The sequence below is a fragment of the Protopterus annectens genome, chromosome 16.part0, assembly GCF_019279795.1.
Source record: "Protopterus annectens isolate FY-2018-M chromosome 16.part0, PAN1.0, whole genome shotgun sequence".
NCBI lineage: Eukaryota > Metazoa > Chordata > Ceratodontiformes > Protopteridae > Protopterus > Protopterus annectens.
The window spans coordinates 330,617,369-330,640,624 of record NC_056750.1 but is presented as its reverse complement, the minus strand read 5'-3'; the positions used below and the strand labels follow the sequence as shown (position 1 = coordinate 330,640,624).

Genomic DNA, 23,256 nt, shown 5'->3' with positions numbered 1-23,256 from the left:
AATGTATGTTAAAATTGAAATCCTGTTTTAGTTGATTATTAATTCAATTTATGGATGTATTTTAGCTTGCTGTATACACTTTGATGTTTATGTACTGATTTTTATATAGCATGAACAATTTTGTGTGTATGTTCCTTTAAGGACAATTTGAGTATGTAATCAATTGTTTAATTGGTCTTTTTGGAGAGATATTTAAATGACTTGTGGTTTTTAACTGTTGTCTGATAAAATTTGCTTATGAAGTAAATGAAAGCGCTAACTATAATTCCTGCTGGCTTGGTGTGTTTCTTTGTTTTTTTTTTATTAGTTTGTGTTCTTCTTTGGCTAATTAACACTAAACCTTCTTCTTCTTTATTTACATACAAAACTTCTCATTTTACTGGGCTTAATCTAGAAGCTTATATAAATTTAAAAAGATATCTGCAATAATTCAGTTTCAAATACTGTTGGCAACATAAATACAATTGCTACGTATGCTGTTTTCCCATCAGTACTGACTTTATCAAACAAACCTTTTTTCCTGAATGATAATTTATATGTTCTCCAGAAAAGACAGGTTTGCTTTATTTCTTTTGTTTTCCCTCACATTGAATTCTACTTGCATCTTTATCCCCAAATTTATACATTACACATTGTAAAATATATGTTCCTTGTCTTTACAACATCACCTAAACCTTTACTTTTCTCTTTATTTAAAACCATTCCTTTTCCCTCTAGACCCTCACTTGTGCAAATTATTACTTTGTTAGTCCAATTTTTTTTTGCAATATTATAGTTTCACCTGCATATGTTAACAGAACTGAAATTCTTAACCCTCCAGGTATTATATACCCTGTCTCCTTCATTTTGTAATTTATTTCACATACTATCACATTTATAACAAATGAAAAGAATATACAACTCATTGGACATTTGTGTCTTATACCACTCTTCATATGTACCTCTTGGCTTAACCAGTCATTTATAAGTGTTTTTACTTTATTATTAGTATAGACTGATATACATAATTTCCTTTCTCACTTATATTATATTCTTTCATTACTACCTATAAGATTTCATGCACAGTTCCGCCAAATGCCTTATAAAGGGCTCCTTTCAGGATTTTTACTTCTTCTTTTTAATTCATAATACCATTCGTAACTTCTCTATTATTAAAACTTCTTGACAACCTTTAATATATATATATATATATATATATATATATATATATATATATATATATACATATATATTTATATATATAATATAATGTATGTATATATATATATATATATATATATATATATATATATATATATATATATATATATATATATATATATATATATACACACACACACACACACACACACACACACACACACACACACACACACACACACACACCATCTTCCATAATATTTTCCATTTTAGTTTCAGATCTCTTTTGCATCATTTTCTTAAAGATTTTATAATCATTATTATTCAATACTATCGGTCTACAGTTTTTTAATTGTCTTCTATCTTCCTTATTCCATATAAATTTAAGTATTCCACTACATTCTTTTTCATACACAATACCTTCATTTAACCATTTATTCAAAATCTTTAAAAATATATTTTTTTGCTAATCCCTTCAATTTGTATACATTTTATACCCGATTCCATCTGGTCCTGCTGCAGCCAAATCTATATTTACTTGTCCTAATACTTTATGTAGCTCATTTAAAGAAATCTTTTCCAACTTTTTATTTTTTTCTGTTATCTTTTTTTACTTTCCACGTTTTATTCACTACCTTATTTTATCTTTAAACATTTCTTGTACATATCGTACTACACTATTCATAATCTTTTCTTGAGTTCTTTGTATTTCTCCTTTTACATTTTTTTTATTTCTGTCATTACACTACCCTTTTCCTTTACTAATCTGCTTAAGTAACTTGATGCTTCTCTTTTCATCATAAAAATATATCTTTGCATATTATATAACAATTCTTGCATTTTTTCTTGGTTTGTTTCATATAATTCTTTTTCTTTGCAAAAATACTTATTATCATTATGTTTTAAATCTTCCAAAGCATAATTATTTGTTATTTTATATTTTTCCTTCTCTGCCTTTTTCAAGTCATATTGCCACTGTAGAAAACATTTTTTATATTGTCCTTAAATATCATCTACCTGTCACACCAGTTTTTATAAAATGTTCTCATCGTAATATGATCTTTCCATAACTGTATTGGTAATCTCTTTCCTTCTTCCTTCCATGCTTTCTCATTTATCCTTTTTATTCCTTTGCCTATTTTTATATATTCCTTGTTTTCCTTTATCTCTGCCTATACTGCAAGATGATCAGCAAATCCCATTTCAGCTACCTCCCATTCTCCTATAACTAAACCTTCTGATGCTATAAAATAATCTATTCCAGTTCTGTACATACCCCTTTTGTAAATCCATGAATTTTTGTCTCAGTTTTAACTTATCACATCTTATAACTTCTAAAATTTTTCTTATATCATTTTCTTTTTTTATGCTTGCCTCTTAGATAGAGTCATAGGTTAGTACCTCATTTTTGTTAAAGTTGCATTCAATTTCTTTACCGTATTTCTACAGAATATAGCTATTCCAGAACATCTCTCATTTCCCAGACTCCAGATGATCTTTCCCCATAGTTACTCTGTTAGTAATCTTTCTTCATTTGTTAAAAATCTTGTGTCTCCTAATATAATTACATGACATGTATAACACCACTCCAGAATCCCTAGTCTTCATACTATATTCTTAATACTAATCATATTTAAAGAAAGCACTCTAAAATTTTCATTTTTCCTTTTCCTTAGATTAATTGTTTCATAAGTTCATAGCTAATTACTAGTTTAGTATTCTTAATAGGCAGTTCTAAGCCTAGTCGATTTCCCTTGTAAAGGTGGGAATCAAACATTGTACCTAGCTATATACAGTCTTTTTCATCTATTTCCTTTCTTTCTTTTGTACTTATCCCTTTACATTTTTCTGTCTTTTGCCCATTTACCAACAGAATTATTTTTTCTTTTGCTACCTCCAGTTTATGTCTTCTCCATCACTTATTTCAGAACCTTCCTCTATGTTTTATTTATTATTTTTTTCTCATTTAATTTTTCTTCTATTTCTACTACATCTAAAATTGCTTCTCTTTGTTTAATTTCTTCTTTTTCTTTATCCTTGCTCTTATTTTCATGGTTGCAATCTATCCATAAATGTCCAATTTTGTTACATTTATAATATTTCATTTCACTTTTTCTTTGCATCATGTCCCATTTCCTCATTTTCTTTTGTCACAGTTACTTATCCAAGGTCTTCCCATTTCACAAAAAAAAAACAACAAAAAAAAAAAAAACATGTTTGGGTTGTCCCCAGTATAAATATATCATGCTTGGTATATGTATCATTCTTTTCTGTTTCTATTTTAACACAATATTACAATCCCAGTCACCAGTCCATAAACCCTTTTTTCATAAACTTTTGTAATGTCCAATACTTCTTTATATAACATTTTCAAATGCCCTTTCAAAGTCTCTCTGTCTACCTCTGTTTGAAATTGTACACACATTTTCTTTTTTGTTTCCCTGTTAAATGTTTTTATCACATAAATATTCCATGAGTTACAGTCTTTCTCTTTTCATATTTTCCAAGACATTTTCCATTGAAAAAAACAGTCTCAAACATAAATAATATCACAAAATGTCTCTTTGTTAATAGGAATAAATGCTCATGACTCATGTGCTTTTACACCCAAAGTAGCTATTAAATTGTCCCATACTTCATACCTGTCCATTTCTCTGTCTTCTTTACTTTGAATCCTTACCACGTACTTACATTCATTTTCTTCTGCCTTATTTTGTAATACTCCATTTTTGCTTTTTTTACTTTCTCTACATGTTTTTTTTTATCTCACCACTATTCTTCAGAATTGCTGCTGCATCTTTCTTTTGTATTTCCTCCATAATGCCTCCCCAGAAAACATCTCCTTCATTTTCTGGCTCACTCTGCACCAACATTTCTTTAAGTAAATCATCATGCAACATTCCCAGCTGCAGGGTTGTACTTATACATCCACCATTTACTGATTCATCTCCATCAAACAAGTTTCTTTGAAACATTTACTCAGAATTCTGCACACATTCTCAATATTTGCTTTCTGCTCCATTTCTTTCACCAATCCATCATCTCCTTCTCTCTCCATCTGCCTCCCTGTTTCTCTGGGTCACTTCTGTGCCAGGAATGGAAACAGGAAGTTCTCTTCCAAAATGGATCCCACTCACAAGAATGATGAGTAGGAGAAGTCCCCTGATGCCTTTGCCTAATTTTCCGTAGCAGTATAAATATCACCTCTGGTCTCCCCTGAAAAGAGGCTACTAGCCTAGTGGGGCTAACCTGGTCAACAAAAGATAAACAAACAAGTAAATAAAAATATAAAATAAAAACAAATTTTAGAAGTAATTTAGAACCCTAAAACTAATGATGAAAACTACCTTGACATCTAGGTATAAAGCTTATTCTTCCAGTTGTGATTTATAACTTTGATGTTATTGACCTTAAAAGTGTTGGATCAGTTGAACTGGAAACAAGAAAACTGTTCCATGCTTATCAAATAATATATAAAAATCAGTGCATGGTATGACTATATACCTCTCATATGAAGGAGAAGTATGAGCCTCCTTTTAAAATATGTGTATATGTCTGCAGTTGTGGGGCTGCATACAAAGCTGTTGTCATAATCAGATCCAATACAGTGAAAGTTCTAAGTCATGAAGAAAGCACATCTAAGATGTAATCTTTGCTCAGATTAGCAGAAGCATTTGAGAAATGAGCAGACATGAAAATCAAACCAGAAGTAGACAAAAGGAAAGCAAACTGGAAAGCTTAAACTTAGTCAATTACCCCATGAAAGAATAAAACCCTGCACCTTATGTCTGTAAGGTAAACACCTTAACCATTATGCAAACAATTAAAGTCTGGTATTATTATAATATTATTATTACATAGTCTAAAATCTGATGAAATAAGCGTTCCCTTTCTTTACAATTAGTAAAAGGATATGATGTTCTAATTTTATATACTTGTTCTTTCCATTTTAAATCTGCAATGATTAATCTTCTCATTTTTGCTAAAGTTGCATTTAATATCTTTACTGTATTTCTACATAATATAGCTATTCCAGAACATCTCTTATTCCCAGATTCCAGATTATCTTTCCTCCCCATAGTTTCTCTGTTAGTAATCTTTCTTCATTTGTTAAAAATCTTGCATCTTCTAATATAATTACATCACATGTATAACACTACTCCAGAATCCCTAGTCTTCTTACTATATTCTTAATACTAATCACATTTAAAGAAAGCACTCTAAAATTTTAATTTTTCCTTTTCCTTAGATTCGTTGTTTCATAAGTTCATAGCTAATTACTAGGTTAGTTTTCTTAATAGGCAATTTTAAGCCGAGTCAATTTCTCTTGTAAAGGTGGGAATCAAACACTGTACCTCACTATATACAGTCTTTTTCATCCATTTCCTTTCTTTCTTTCTTTGATACTTATCCCTTTAAAGTTTTTCTGTCTTTTGCCCTTTTACCAACAGAATTTTTTTTCTTTTAATGCGTCCCAATTTATGTCTTGTCCATCACTTATTTCAGAACCTTCTTCTATGTATTCTTTATTATTTTTTCTCATTTAACATTTTTGTATTTCTACTACATCTAAAATTGCTTCTCTTTGTTTATTTTCTTCTTTTTCTTTGCTCTTAATTTCATGTTTGCAATCTGTCCATAAATGTCCAATTTTGTTACATTTATAACATTTCATTTCATTTTTTTGCATCATGTCCCATTTCCTCTTTTTCTTTTGTCACAGTTACTTATCAAAGGTCTTCCTTTTTCACAAAAAAAACATGTTTGGGTTGTCCCCAGTATTTCACAATACCCCTAGTCCTCTCCACATTTATCATGCTTGATATATGTATAATTTTTTTCTGTTTCTATTTTTGACACAATATTACAATCCCAGTCACCAGTCCATAAACCATTTTGTCATAAACTTTTGTAATGCCCAGTACTTCTTTATATAAAGTTTTCAAATGCCCTTTCAAAGTCTTTCTACCTCTGTTTGAAATTGTACACAAATTTTCCTTTTTGTTTCCCTGTTAAATGCTTTTATCACATAAATATTCCATGAGTTACAGTCTTTCTTTTTTCATATTCTCCAAGAATTTTTTCCATTGAAAAAAAAACAGTCTCAAATATAAATAATATCAGAAAATGTCTCTTTGTTAATAGGAATAAATGCTCATGCCTCATGTGCTTTTACACCTAAAGGAGCTATTAAATTGTCCCACACTTCATACCTGTCCATTTCTCTGTCTTCTTTACTTTGAATCCTTACCATGTACTTACATTAATTTTCTTCTGCCTTATTTTGTAATACTCCATTTTTGTTTTTTGTTTTTTTTTTTACTTTATCTACCACTTCTTTACCAGTATTCTTCAGAGGTGCAGCTGCATCTTTCTTTTGTATTTTATCCATAATGTCTCCCCAGAAAACATCTCCTTCATTTTCTGGCTCACTCTGCACCACCATTTCTTTAAGTAAATCATCATGCAACCCTCCCATCTGGAGGGTTGTAATTATACATCCACCATTTGCTGACTCATCTCCAGCAAACAAGTTTCTTTGAAACATTTACTCAGAATTCTGCACACATTCTCAGTATTTGCTTTCTCCTCTATTTCTTTCACCACTCCATCATCTCCTTCTCTCCCCATCTGCCTCCCTGTTTGTCTGGGTCGCTTCTGTGCCAAGAATGGAAACAGAAAGTTCTCTTCCAAAATGGGTCCCACTCATAAGAATGATGAGTAGAGGAAGTTCCCTGATGCCTTGGCCTAATTTTCTCTAGCAGTATAAATATCACCTCTGGTCTCCCCTGAAAAAAGGCTGCTAGCCTAGTGGGGCTAACCTGGTCAACAAAAGATAAATAAATAAGTAAATAAATAAATAAAATAAAAACAAATCTTAGAAGTAATTTAGAACCCTAAAATTAATGATGAAAACTACCTTGACATCTAGGTATAAAGCTTATTCTTCCAGTTGCGATTTATAGCTGTGATGTTATTGACCCTAAAAAGTATTAGATCAGTTGAACTGGAAACAAGAAAACTGTTCCATGCTTATCAAATAATTTATAAAAATCAGTGCATGGTATGACTATATACCTCTCATATGAAGAAGAAGTATGAGCCTCCTTTTAAACTATGTGTATATGTCTGCAGTTGTGGTGCTGCATACATAGCTGTTGTCATAATCAGATCGAATACAGTGAAAGTTCTAAATAATGAAGAAAGCACATCTAAGATGTCATCTTTGCTTAGATTATCAGAAGCATTTGAGAAATGAGCAGACATGAAAATCAAACTGGAAGTAGACAAAAGGAAAGCAAACTGGAAAACTTACATATATAGTGGCAAGTATAAACTGCTAGAACAATCACATGTTGATCAAGATTTGACTCATAAATGCCTAAAGAGAGGTAAATTTAAACCAAAAGATAAAAGACTAAAAATGGCATCTCAAGACAGTGGGCTATGAAATTGTTGGTTTACAAAGTCTATAGAAAAATTGGGAGATATGAACAAAATATAGGTTTTCTAGCACATATCTAGAAAAAGTTGCACATCTATGGTTAGGCCTATTTTTGAGTACACATTGTTCTTTTGTCATTTAAAAATAGAAGAGCTTGTGCTTAAAATTGTGAGTTTTGTTAAATGAATAGTGGATTTTGACCTTGAAATGAAAACAGAAACGGACAACATAATATACAGAGATCTGTTTTTTTAAGGACTGTGAGAAAGGACACTTAGTTACCTTACCATATTCCATGTTTATGGAATAAGTTATCATTGAACATGTATATGGTAACATCACCTAATATTTTAAACAGTCTAGATGATATAGGAATTAGAAAGTATATGCAATAGTTAAATAGTTCTGCACGTATATATGGGTTTCTAACAAATGGCCAATAATGTTTGTATTTAAAGAGTGTATATACTACAAGGAGCTAAGATGAAACAACATGGGATAGAATCAGCAAGAGGGAAAGAAAGGTTATGGTATAACAGACAAAGAGAAAGAGGTGAGTAGGAGATGGCATGAGAAGGGTACAATAGTTCCTTAGGTATTTAATAAATAAAAGTGTAATTCTTGTTTTTCATTAGAACATTCCACAGTCTTTGAGTTATATGGAATAATCCACAGGGGCTGTGCTTCCTGTGCTATATATAAATCAACTGCATTTGTTTGGTTCCATGACTCAAGGCATGGATCTAATTGTTAAAGCACAGCTCACAGTCCTTTGTTGTAGCTTGCGTAAGTACATGGACTAGCATTAGCTATAAATCCGTTTGATACATTGCTAATATAGCTCATTACTCATTTGATGTTTGCCAGTTGATTATTTGAGGAAAGAAAGTCATACAGATAATTATTCTTTCATATCTTTAGTACATTGAAGAAAAAGAGGTTTGCGAGCTCAAGTGCATGACTCTACAGAAAGACTCTGAAATGTACAAAGAAAGAACTGAAGCCATTTTAAGGCAAATGGAAGAAGTTGCAGCTGAACGAGATGAGGTAAAAGCAGTCTTTTAAATAATTTTGTTATTTAAAATTTTCATGTGTTTTGACTCTCTTTCTAACATAGTCTTTACTGTTTCATAGCTTATCACAAAAGGATTTTTAATTTGAATTTACTAATATGGCTTCTTATGAGTTTTTTATTGATGTGCTACATTCCATGGCAAGCTGGGTAGTACACCCAACCAGGAAAAAGTCACGTTTTAAGGGAAAGCTGTATTATAAACTTGAATTGGGAGATGCTAGGGAAGCATAATGCTAATTGTACTTTGTTCCACTGCCATCACACAACTGAAATTGCTTCTAGTAACCTTGGGTGGAGACAGTGTGACTGTATTATGCATACCCTGGCATCTCCCATTAAGTATGACTAGTGTAACATTTACGTCAGGTAATAATTTTGTAAATGTTATGAAGTCTTTTATATCAGATATTAGTGAGATTATTATTTATTAACATTTAGGACAACTGGCTTTACTTTGGAAATATCAACAAACAGAATACAGTCATGAATCTGGTAAGACCAAAACAAAGTATCAGTATCTTGACTCAGAAGTGCTTAGGCCCTCAGAGACACACACACATACACACACACACACACACACACACACACACACACACACACACACACACACACACACACACACACACACACACACACACACACACACACACATCAAATCTGCTACTCTGGGTAAAACATATATATATATATATATATATATATATATATATATATATATATGTGTGTGTGTGTGTGTGTGTGTGTGTGTGTGTGTGTGTGTGTATCACTTAAACAGAACAAGGACATTTATTGCAGATCAGACTTAAGTAGCATATTACTGTGGTGCTTCTCAGAAAATTAAAACAGGCACTACTCAGTATCACAATGCTACTCCTAATCCAGAAGTATGAAAAGTTTTGCTGTCAACTTTCAGAATGATAAATACAAATGAAAGTTGGGGGATGTAAGATGACTGCCATGGAGTGAGCGTCTACTTCTGTAACACACCAACTCTGCCTATATCTCTAACCTTACACTGACAAAACAGTTATGTTTTAGGAATTCTGAACATTTACTTTGACTAGCATTACAAAATTTGTCCACATTCTTCCAAAAGTAATTCAATATACTTACCATGCTTTGAATGGAATCATTCAAGCTGGAACTGCATGGTAGGTGGCCCAGATTTGGAGGCAATCTGCACAAACTAGAAAAAGGAAACAAACAGCTAGACAACGTATCCGTCATTGCAAAAATCAAACTTTTTCAACTAATTTTCTTAGGTATAAAACAAAATGCAACAATAAGAAAGAGACTCGATAGAAACTTCTACCTCCAAAACACACATTTCTATTCTTATCACACCGAAAAGTATACAACCAACAAAAGACTTAGAGGTGCTGCAAATAATGAAAAAAAACATCCTCTAAGACAACACTGGAGCAAAGTTTTGCATTAGATGAACTTAACAATGCATTGCTTACAATCCAATTAGTGATCAATAACATGTCAAGCCAGTTAACATCTGTTAATGCCACCTTAAAATGACTTTACAAAGAGACGTAATCTTTCAAAAACCCGACTATCTGATTACAAGGTCAAAATATTCTTAATTCAGAAGGACCTATCTCAAATGAAGAGTGACATGTTTGCATTGAAGTATAAACTTCTTGATTTAGAAGTAAGAATTTTTCACAACAAAATTAAATGTGAAGACATTCCTGAATCTCAAGACTCTCAGAAGCTGATTAACTTAAGCATATTCTTGGATTTGACAGCTTGCAAACATTGAATGATAATATTTTTTAGAACTTATTTTTTGTGTAAAAGTGCTCCTAGAAGAGGTTATTATTGTCATAAATTTCAATATACCTGTACTTTCTCTTGTGAATTTTTTCTCTCTTCTCATTTTAGGAGTAATAGTGTTAGGTCTATAGGTAGTTGAAAAGAATTAGTCCCAATTTCATTCCTCAGAACTATCTTCAACTTAATAACTATATGAAATCAGACCAGTAAGGCACTTTAGATCGCTGCATTCCCAACACATACATTATATTGATATGCTACCTTTATCTCTAAACAAATTATTTTTATATAGTTTTAGATGCTTTGTAATGAACATTGTAATTGATTCATGGAACCTGAAAGGAATTCAAACTTCTAGTAAACATAAACTCTTTTTATATAAACTTTTTTTTAGAAATATATTGCAAATGTTATTTTTATTAAGGAATGTAATCTATTACACAATTAGGAGGATCTATTGCATAAAAGATGAAAAAAAAACATTCTGCACTGGCTGGCTGTCATTCCAAAAATTCTGGAGTTGCAATGCTCATCAAAAAACTCTATTCTAAGCTCTGTTATTGACTCTAGCCATGATGCATTTGAGAGATGGTGATGTGTTAGATTTACAAATAACTCCCACCTCAAACCATTTCTTTTTCTCTCCCCTTATTCACCTTCCCCCAACAACTAGATTTTTTATCTCAAATTATAAATATTCTCAGAAAATTAAAAAAAAAAACACCTGTTTGTCATGTGGTAAACTGGAATGCAGTAATTGACCCAAGAAAAGGCAGGACAAGCTCTTACCTAAATTAAAATCCTAATATTTCACAGGCTATTTTAAATTTACAGACTGAATTTGAGTTTTCTAACCCAGGAAGATTTGCTTCACAATCAGATAATAAATTCATCTTTTACTCTCCCTGTTTTAAATCTTGATCATGAATTGACTGTTGTGTTGTATTGTTCAATCTACTTAGACATGTAACTAAATTTCTAACAGTACTCTGCTATATATATATATATATATATATATATATATATATATATATATAATCATTCCAGAATCCAAATTACCTTAAACTTTTATCTATCATTAACAAACTCATGTTCCTTAAACACCTGAAACTTTAACATCTATTACTATGTAACCCAGAACTGGTTCAGAATGTAAAAACCTTTCTTAGCAATTTCACCAATAACTTATTTTCCAACAATGTAAAACTGAATATCCTGTGGGTACTATTTAAATTCTAGCTGTGTGATATTTTAGTTAGTAAATCCACTTATCTAAAAAACATACAAAAAATAAATCAACGTCAGACTTAAACTCTAGCAACTCTAAAAATGCTTAGCCTAAAATTTTGACCCAATAATTGAAATTTGAATTAAACAGCTCAACAAGGATCTTATCCTACTTTATTTCTCTCAACTAACTTGGCATGAAAATGATACACTAGCTAAATACCCTGAATGGTCACAGATACCTTCAAGACTTTTAGTAAAACTAATTTTAAATTAAAAAAGCTTCCCCTTTGTACAAGAAGTACAAAGAAAACCCATCTTTCCAATTTACCCCACTATAATTACAGTATTAGACAATTTTTGCTGGTCTGTATGAGTCCAATTCCATGACATTTCCTTTAGAAAATCTTAATTCATACTTAAGTAAATTAAAATTACCACAGATAATTCCATAATATAAAGAAATGCATTCCAAGCTCATTCAGATCCTAGAAATGAAACAAACTACAAAAAGTCTAGGGAACAGAACTGCCACAGGTATGGGTGGATTCACAATTGACTTCTATAAATTCTTCCAGATCAACTTTTAAATATTTTCATACATGTTTTAACTTTATAAGCACCAATGAGATATCTGACTTATATCTTCAAAGAGTCAGAACAATACTGATACCTAAACATGAAAATAACAACCTTAAAGTTAATGATTACAGAACTATTGCTCTGATCAATTTAGATCTAAAAAAATGTCATTATATTTGCAAATAGACTGAAATCCATTATGCCTAGTATAATTTCCCCATTTCAGTTGATTTTTTTAAATATAAGACAAACAGACCAAATGACTGCTTTTGAAACCCTCCAACTTTTCAAAACAAATTATAATGCCAGCATTTATGCTCTATCCCTTGATGCCTCCAAAGCATTTGATAAACTAATTACTCCCTTTCTTATTACAGCTTTAACCAAATTTAGATACCCTCTAGAGTTTATTAAATATGTAAAGAACCTTTACACTAACCCTTCAACTACTCTTTTTAACACCTTTATTGAATTATCACTTTTGACACAGGCAAATTTAAATTTATAGAAAAGTAATCAAACTGTATTAACAAATTAACATTAACAAACATTATATTTCACATATATTGCAATATATCATATAACCTAAGCAACATTACATAAAGTATTCAATTTCTGCCAGTTTTTTTAAACAAAAAACATCATTATTAAACCATCACTTACAACATAAGCAATCATACCTTTATATAAATGAAAACAAATCATATCGACACAATCCTAGTTGCAATCATTTTATATCTGCTTCTTCTTCTGGTAATAAAGACCACATAGAGATTGTACCTGTGAAACTTTTTCCAATGTTTAAATCCTTCATCTACTCTGATAATAAATCGGGATGTTTCCTCACCTATTTTTACTAAAAATTGTATATTCCAATGATGTCTTTCTCCTTACTTATTTACTATTTACATAGTAGTCTTATTTCCTACATTAAACCAGCTACCCATCTTCTTTGTTCCCATTCACTGTAATTTTAAAATCCCATTTATAGCCTTTGCAGATGATCTTGTCATTTATGTGAGTTGCCCGAATACTGACATACTAAAAATTTTGATGCTAAACAAAAATATTCACACTTTGACAATTACAAATTAAACTATAGTTATTTATTATTTTCATGGTTAAAAGATAAAAAAAATCATCATTTCCCATATCAGCCAAAAACAACTACCCTTTTGACTACTAGTCTTAGGGGCTTAACATCAAATAAAACAACTACCCCTTTTGACTTTTCTAGTCTTAGGGGCTTAGCATCAAATACTCTACAAAATGCTTAGGAATAAACTTATTTTTTTCTCAATCACTTAATTATAAAATTAATATATATAAATCATGGATAAATATTTCATTGGATGTTAAAAGATGGGAATAATAAGTTCTTCCTTCCTATCTAAAGTGGCAATCATAAAAATGAACATCTTTCCGAGGCTGCTGTTTTTATTTCATTAGCAGTCCATCCAATCTTCAAAAACAACTATTCAGTCTTAGCCATACTCAACCTGCCAAATTCATATGGTACCCTAAATCACCAATAATGTTATATAATAAATTGATTTACCCCAAAACAAGAAAGTATGAGCCTTCCAGAACTGTATTCTTATTATTTAATTATAAAAGCATCCCATCTCTTAAAGGCCATAAATTTCAAACCTGATACCTTTCAACAGAGCTCAGCGTGGTTAACCATTCAGTACAAAATCTATTAAAACATATAAATGCAACCCTTCCTGTGAGTTACAGTGAGAGGTGTAAAGGATATCCAGCATTTTCATGTGACTGGTGCAATAGGTCAAAATAACTACTTTAATGAATACTGCCCATGGTGCAATGTTAGCACATTATACTTAAGTTAATATTAGTTATATTTTTTGTGTAATTTCTTCAGGCAAGTTGACTAAAATTGCTAGTTATTTTAATTTGTAAATAGTATGCTGACTGATTTTGATATTTTTGTTTCTTTGAAAATTCTTTATTTTAGTTGTTTGTAACTGAGAATGTATTATTTAAATGAGTACAGCATTAACAGTTTGCTTAAGTCTAAATATTGTATCCAGTGTACTAAATACTGTGTATATATAAAGGTAACAAATGATAGTTTGTTTTTTGTTTAGTTTATTTGCTTGTCACTTTGTGAAGTTATTTGGTAGTAGCATGCCAAAAGTTGTATAATTTGTTTAGGATTATTCATGATACATCTAGACTTAATGAAAATAATTCTACTTGTGCAAGTGACACAGCTTGGAAATCTGTCGAAACATGTATTAATGACTAGGTTGAGGAATTAAATAATATTAGACAAAGTGCATACATAATGTATATAGGAAAGGAAGTGCCCTCTGTTAGTAAAGACCATTGAACCACTATTAAACATGGTATTACAGATATGACAACTTTGGAATTTAGGATGAATCTGAGGATTCATAGCATGTGTTTGTATTACTGTATCTGTTTTAATTTTCATAAAAAAACAAAAACAAAAAAACAAACAAATCCTATCTCTTTACTCAATCTGGTTTTCAGATTTTGCTGAATTCTGGGCTGTTTTGTAGTTTTTGTGTTGCCAGACCTTACAAAGACAGAAGGAAACTTCTCTGTTCATCAGTGAGAGTGGTGAGCTTTGAGCAGCCTATCTGTTGCTGGAGAAGTGGTTCAGCTCAGAATTTTAGTTTTATTGGCTGTTTTGGGCTATTTCTATCCCTTTCATCTTTCTGTTTGAAAATCCATGTTTGTGCAGTTTTGCACTTGTATTGCCTCAGCAGGATTCTGCCTGGGTGTCCTGCAGAGTTCTACAGCAGCAGAGAGAGACTTTGAGTGGATTAAATACCTCTGTTTTGCTTTTTTCACTTATTTTTGCTAGCTGCACTATTTCTAGCATTTTTTATTAACTTTGCAACTTATTTGAATTGTTTTTTTTAAAATCTATTACTGTTTACACTTTAACTGATCATTTTAAGTGTATTTCAATTGTTTAACTGTTGTGGGCTACACACTCAAGTGTGATAGCCGTTTTACTGCCTTGAAAGTGTTTGTATTACTATATATGTTATAATTTTCAGAAAAAAAAAAAAAAACATCCTAACTCTTTACTTGTTTCCCACCTTTCAATAACTAGTAGAGTCTGGTTTTCAGATTTTGCTGAATTTTGGGCTGTTTTGCAGTTTCTGTGTTGCCCAGACCTTACTAAGATAGAAGGAAACTTCTCTCTTCATCAGTGAGAGTGGTGAGCTTTGAACAGCCTGTCTGTCACTGGAGGAGTGGCTTCAGCTCAGAATTTGTAGTTTTATTGGCCATTTTGGGCTATTTCTATCCCTTTCATCTTTCTGCTTAAACACCCATGTTTGTGCATTTTTTTTTACTTGTATTACCTCAACAGGATCCTGCCTGGGTGTATTGCAGAGTTCTACAGCAGAGAGAGAGAAAAGAGAGAAAAGAGAGACTTTGAGTGGATTAAGTACCTCTGTTTTGCTTTTTATTGCTGATTTTCACAATCTGCACTGTTTCTAGTATTTTTTATTAACTTTGCAACTTATTTGAACTGTTTTTTTTATCTGTTACTGTTTGCACTTTAACTGATTATTTCTAAGTGTATTTCAATTGTTTAATTGTTGTGGCTACACACTCAAGTGCGATAGCCGTTTTACTGCCTTGAAAGTGTTTGTATTACTATATATGTTATAATTTTCAGAAAAAAAAAAAAAAAAAATTCTAACTCTTTACTCATTTCCCACCTTTCTATAACTAGTAGAGTCTGTTTTTCAGATTTTGCTGAATTCTGGGCTGTTTTGTAGTTTCTGTGTTGTCCAGACCTTACTAAGACAGAATGAAGCTTTTCTGTTCATCAGCGAGAGTGGTGAGCTTCGAGCAGCCTATCTGTCACTGGAGGAGTGGTTTCAGATGAAAATTTGTAGTTTTATTGGCCATTTCAGGCTATTTCTATCCCTTTCATCTTTCTGTTTAAAAATCCGTGTTTGTGCGGGTTTGCTCATTGCACAGTACCATTTAATGAGGGTTAAACTATTACCGGCGCCAGGAAGTATGCTCTTTAAATTTTCCCTTAGAACTAGCCAGTTCAGTTTTAAGCACTCAAACCTGTTCCTTGAAGCTCAGCACTTGCTTAGTAACCTTTATAAGCACTAGAAAGAGTATAAATTGCTACAGCACTCAACTCTCCTTACTAAGTAAGAAAAAACAGTTAGTACTTAAATAAATGAGCACCTATCCAGGCATGTCCAAGGGTCAGCTCCCGGTGTTTTCTCCTGTCCACCTGGTGAATCTGGGCATCCTGGAGCAATGTAGCAATTGCCTCATGTACACAGACAACACTCTCCTCCTACCACTACAACCTATGAGAGATGCACTTATATAGCCAAACTGGAAGCTAAGCTCTCTCCAGGCTAGACTGGACTAGTCAGTCAAGAAGGTAAACACTCGCACCACACCACACACAACACATAATCCTTCAAAACCTACACCCACACATAGTAACATGAAACACACACCTACATTTATGGAGGTTCTTAAAATAAATCTGCCAAAACAACAGAGACCTCCAAAGCTGAAATGCAAACAACCAACACCATCCAACACAACCCAAGTGACACATAATTCACAAAACCAGTGTGCCACTCAACGTCAACCCCTAAGGCAAAACAACATACCTAGTACACTAGACTTAGGTGATTCTATAGTCAGGCAGAATGATGTCCCACTCACCAGGCTAAACAAGAAGAAGATTACAGTTAGCTGTCTGTTGGGCGCCAGGATCTGCCACATAACGCATGCACTCAGGTCACTCCACAACAAGTACAAATATGACTCTGTCATTTTTTATGCTACTTGAGACATACCTCCCTGGACTAAATGAAAAAAGACATGGAGGAGCTCTCGGATCTTGTAGCCCAGGCAAGTATGACCCTAGCCCTGAGTAGCATCCTGCCATCACCCATAATTATACCTCAGTACAAAGACAAAATGATTGACTCCAGCAATTGGCTAAACTTCTGGTATCATTCTAAGGGGATCCAGTATCTGTCAGCCTGGGACAACATGATCAACAGGCCACAATGCTTTGCCAGAGATGGCCTACACCTGTTGCCCCTGGGTTTCTGGATACTGGCTAAGGCTCTTGCCACCCCTCTAGTGCCTTTTTTAGGCAAAGTTCAAATGACAAAATTGCCACCGTAACAGGTACAAGCAAGCAAAATCTGAGGGTAATGCTTCTCAATGCTAGAAGTCTAAACCTCAAAATGCACTCACTCGAGGCACTCCTTAAAATGGAGAACATCGACATCTGTGCAGTGACAGAGACCTGGTTCAAGGCTCCAGAGAGCACCCCGCAATACCAGGCTACAATTCATACTACACCTTTTGGCCATCTAACCTGGACCAAAACATCAGAGGTGGAGGTGTGTTCATATTCACCAGGGATATCCATACCTCCAGGCTAATTGCCCAACATAGTGCATCCAAAATTCTCCAGGTGTAACTAACACTGGACAAGACTGCAATCCAAATTGTAGCTTTCTACAGATCCCCCACCATGCCCCAAGACTCCCACTCCACTTTTCTTAACATTCTGGAATATATTAAGTTACAACCCAACACCCAGATACTGGGAGACTTCAGCAACCTTGCCATTAACTGGGAAAACTACTTATGTACCAACACATTTGCACAGCATTTTTTAGAATTTATAAATTCCAATGCCTTGGATCAACTGATCCAAACCCCCACCAGGGGTAGCAATACCCTAGACTTGGTCATTACCAACATGCGTGACTGGTGCTATACACCAAGGGTCAGCCCCTCTTTGGTCAGATCTGACCATAAGCCAATCACACTAGACATCCACATCCTGCCCCCACCCCATATTAAGGAAACCACCATAAAAACTTCTCCAAAGCCAACTTCATGCTTCTTAAGACAGAAGTGGCTAACTTCATGACATCCATGCAGACAGAAAGTAGTAGTATGAATGCTGAATCCTACATCAATGCAATGTATAAACACATACATGAGTGCATAGACCATGCCATCCCAAATAGAACCAAGACACTATCCTCCAAAAAAAGAAGCCAATCTGGTTGTCCCCTGCCATTAACAAACTCTACAACAGAAGGAAGAAACTGTTGCAAAAAAGGGTTAAATCCCAAGATTGGAAAAACTCCCTTGTCAGCCTCAGTAAGAAGCTGAGATCCCTCATAAAATCCTCCAAAGCTAGTTATGAGAACAAAATCACCACGGATTCTAAAGACAGCCACAAGGCATGCTATAGGTATGCCAAGAATCTCATTGGCAACACTCAGATTTGCTCATAGTTACAGCATAATGGCACTAAACATACAGAACCAGCTGATATTGCCAACATCCTGGCAGATAGATTCAGTGCAAATTTCACCCCCTCTCACCCCCTAAAGGGCCCATCTCTATACTGAATGAATACCAAGTCCCTGTAATCACAGTCACACAGGTGAAAAACGCACTCGCCAAAGCCAAGAATACAGTATCCATGGGACCTGACAACATCCCAGGCTGTGTCCTGCACAAACTACAAAATGAACTGGCACCCCACCTAAGTACCATGTTCAATCATAGCCTCAATACAGGCTTTCTGCTTACTGAATGGCACACAGCTACAGTGATCCCACTCCACAAGGGGAGATCCACCACGGACCCCGGGAACTACTGACCCATCAGTCTGACGAGTCTGATCTGCAAGGCCATGGAATGTATCACCATGGAACTTATAAACAAAGGCATAGGTAACCTGCAAACTCTGGACCCCACCCAGTTTGGGTTTGTGAAAGGTAGGTCATGTCTCCTAAACCTGATTGACTTCTTTGAAGCAGTCACCAAAGCCGTGGATGAGGGTAAGGCGGTTCACACAGCCTACCTAGACCTCGCCAAGGCCTTTGACACCATCCCTCACTCTGGTATCATTGATAAACTCATGAAACTAGGAATAAACCCCTATGTCATGTGATGGGTTGCCAACTGACTCACTGACAGAACTCACACTGTGAAAGTAGCCAATTCCAAATCCATCTCCAGACCATTGACAAGTGGAGTACCACAGGGTTCAGTCCTGGGTCCCCTTCTGTTTGGCATCTACTTCTCTGATGTCCAGGCCAACACAAAGGGCTTATGGCTAACAAAGTTCGCAGATGACTGCAAATTTGAAGCCATTATTGAATCCCCTAAGGATGTGGACATTATACAAAAGGGCCTCGCTGAGACAAATGCCTAGTGTCAAAGCCACGGCCTCAAGCTCAGCACCAAAAAATGCGTAGTCATCTCCTTTGTTAAAAACCCTGTGCCAATGAACTACCACATAGGCAGTAGTCCACTGAACACTGAAAGTATGATACGAGACCTAGGAACACAGGTGGACGGTAGTCTCTACTTTGATAACCACACCGCCACAGTAGTCAGAAAATCCTTCTATGTGGCACACCTCATCACAAATGATTTCTCATCCAGAAAAAAAGAGGTCATTGTACCCCTCTACTCAGCCCTCATTAGACCTATTATAGAGTACAATGCCCCATTTGGGATGTACCTCACAAGACATTTGCAGCAACTGGAAAGACCACAGAAATATCTAACAAAGAGAATCACCAGCCTCAATCATATGCCCTATGCAGACCATCTTAAGAAACTCCAGCTCTACTCTGTCACATATCATCTACTCAGAGGCAATCTCTGCCTAACATACAAAGCCATGTCAAACCCACAGCTGTTGGACATGATACACTTAGAAAAATCCCAACCCCTTCGAGCCACGTGCTTCAGGGTCCTAAACCTTGTTACCACAATAAACAGAACTTGCTGGAGGGTTCCTGTCCCAGAGACGTCCCATACTCTGGAACAAGCTGCCCATTCATGTCAAACAGAGCACCTCATTGGCCCTTTTTAAGAAAAATCTGGACAACTGGATGGGAAATAGGAAATTTACCCCGGGGATGACTTATGTAGCTCTGCTAGACAGGGGCACAGGAAAATAAAAAAAATTTGGGTGGCTGAAGCCAGGGAATCTTTATAGCTAGGCTTATATAGGCCCTGGGGCCCATAGCCTAGTACCTACCTATGAACCTATGAACCTATGATGAAGATTATGCCTTTGTAAGTACTGAAAGAGCAGACATTACTGAATTTGATGTGAGAGATTCTTTGAATCTGGTCAGAAATAATATACTAGCAAATGTAAATTCAATTATAGAAGGAACTGGCATCCACAGCTGCAGATAGAATAGTGAACATTGAATAGTGTTATGCATACAAGGAGCAAAATTCAGGATATGAGTAGGACCTTAGAATGCTTTAATGTAAGGAATTATGGAGCTGTTTTTATTCATGTTGGTACAAATTATCTCATATTTACAGATTTACTGACAGTTAGTAGATAGCTTGCACAGTTATCGGCACATATTTTTCATAAATCATATATAGGAATGAGATTCAGGTCATCATCAATGAAGATATTTTTGGGGTAAACACCTACATGTAAAAAATGTCCCATTTTGAAAAGCAGGAATATGTAAAACATCCAAGCCTCATTTTGGACACATGTATTTAGGCATGGTGAAGTCCACTTGTCAAAGCAAGGGAAGTGAATTTTGCAGTTGATGTATAATATTTGACTAAAATAAGACAGGATTGCTATCCAGATCAGAAGTTTAACAGTTCACAGATAGCAAAATGTGATTTATCTCTGCTGGTTGCTAATGTGGTGATTAGTAATAAAGATTTTTATTGGAATATTTTCTGCATTAATTTAAGATTGTTGTAGATATTGTTTGTAAAACATGGTTAAAGAACAATGACTGTAAACCAGTCCTATCAAGGTAAACATTTTCTTTTCTGCAATACTTTCTAACTAAAAACAGGTGGAGGTGTTATAATAGGGATTAAAGAATGGGCAAATTGTACATCAGCACCCTGATTGGAGAACATTCTCCAGCAGGGTATTAATGCACAAATAATGTCCACTGAAAAATGAGTCCATGGCTTCATGGCAGCAAATCAAGCTGCCATGGAGCTTGGACTGAAAAAAATCTAACGGCCACCATTATTTTACACTAACTAAGCAGCGCTTCTGCTGTTTAGCAAGTGCAAAATAATAAAGAAAAAAAATAAAATAAAAAAGTGTGCATGTGTTTATGTCTGTGTGTGAGAGTGAATGCTTTTCTAAGAGTGAAAGATTGACTGCGCTGTTATCTTACACTCACTAAGCAGAGCCTTTTCTGTTTAGCGAGTATAAAATAAATGAAACCAAAAAAAGTGTGTGTGTGTGTGTGTGTGTGTGTGTGTGTGTGTGTGTGTGTGTGTGTGTGTGTGTGTGTGTGTGTGAGAGAGAGAGAGAATGAAGAGTGAGAGTGATCCATGGTAGCAACAGCATCAGTTAAGAGGTTTGTGTACCTCTTGCCATACCTCTCAGCCTCTCGGCAGAACAAAATCTGGACAAAGCCACAAATAATGAGGGACAAATGATCAAAAATAAGGACAGATTTTAAATATTACTCTTGCAAATTTAGAAAGTTAGTAGAACAACAGAGTTTCCATTAGCATGTATTATCTGAAGGATATGAAGTCTGAAACTCAAATGTCTTTAATTATTTAATGACTTCAATCTCCAGTGATTTGCTAGAAAACTACACATTGTATGAGGATGGGACCAAACATATGAGCCAAAAATCTGGACATTCTGCAAAAATCTGGATAGTTAGAAGGTATGCTTTGTTGACTCTTGTTCAAAATATCTGGATAAACCTAAAATAAACAGGGAACAAAGGCTCAAAATTGGGATATATTTTACTTGATTATTAGGATTTGTGTTAGCATACATTTTCTGAAACAAAGGTGAGCATGAGAGACTGAGTGAGAGCAACAGTAAAGATGTTTGTATACCTCTGGACCTTTTAGCTGAAGAAATCTGGATGAAGCCTAAAATACAAAGGGAACAAAGGCTCAAAAATAGGAATACATTTTAACTACTGTTCTTTTAAAATTACAAACTTGCTTAATTAAAAGGATTTGTGTTAGTATAAATTTTCTGAAGATAAAATAGTAGTCTGTAACTCAAATATATGGTATTATTTAGTAACTTCATTCTCCAGAACCAAACAGCAGTGTGTACCCAAAGGCAAAAATGAACTTATACCAAGTAACAAGCCAATGAGGTGGATAATTCCCAATAAGGTCTTGACAAGATGTAGTAGTATAAATAACACTTTAATACAAAAACAAAAAATGGTCACGTGCTTTTGTTCCCAAAAGGAACTTCTTCAGAACCATTTAACATAAATGAAACCATCATTTAAATGGCATTTAAAATTGGGTCTATATTACAAGATCAAAACTTTAGTTAATCAAATAACTAAAGATCGATCTTGTAATATCAAAACCTGAAAATGTTGAATGTCCGTTTCAACCCTGGGAAACACTTCCCTTGGCCGCATCAAAAAAAAAACAAAAAAAAAACTTTAAATCCCAAATCAAGTAGGGGACTTCGCCTCCCAAACCCCCCTAACTAAATATACCAACTCCAAGATTGCTCCAAACTGGAGAAAAGGGCATAATCCACATAACAGCCAAGGGAAGTGTTTCCTTGGGTTAAATCGGCCGTTCGACAGTTTCAGGTTTTGATATTACAAGATCGATCTTTAGTTATTTGATTAACTAAAGTTTCAATCTTGTAATATAGACCCTTTAAAATCATCATGTGACTTACTCACTCAATGTTTCCTTAAAGAAACAGTAACATTACACTAAATACATCATACAATCATTGCTCTTTTCTTTAAAACATGCAAAACAGATATGTTCATTAATACCAGGCAAAGTTGTCGCATTCAGCCTTAGTTGCCATTTAAGTTCACATTCTTTAGTTTTTGACCATTTTGTTGTTTTTGTATTAAAGTGTTATTTATGCTACTGCATCTTGTTAGGACCTTATTGGGAATTATCCACCTCGTTGTTTTGTTACTTGGTATAACTTTAATCT

General features: G+C 34.0%; 1 protein-coding gene across 3 annotated transcripts in view; it reads left to right on the top strand.

Annotated features, from left to right (window-relative positions):
- The window catches only part of CARD9 (caspase recruitment domain family member 9), a 706,605-nt gene that overhangs the window by 542,309 nt on the left and 141,040 nt on the right, over positions 1-23,256 (top strand). For all 3 annotated transcript variants that reach the window (XM_044058722.1, XM_044058720.1, XM_044058723.1), the window contains one exon: positions 8,507-8,632. In XM_044058722.1, coding sequence (XP_043914657.1) covers positions 8,507-8,632 — 126 coding nt within the window. The remainder of the gene's footprint in view (positions 1-8,506; positions 8,633-23,256) is intronic.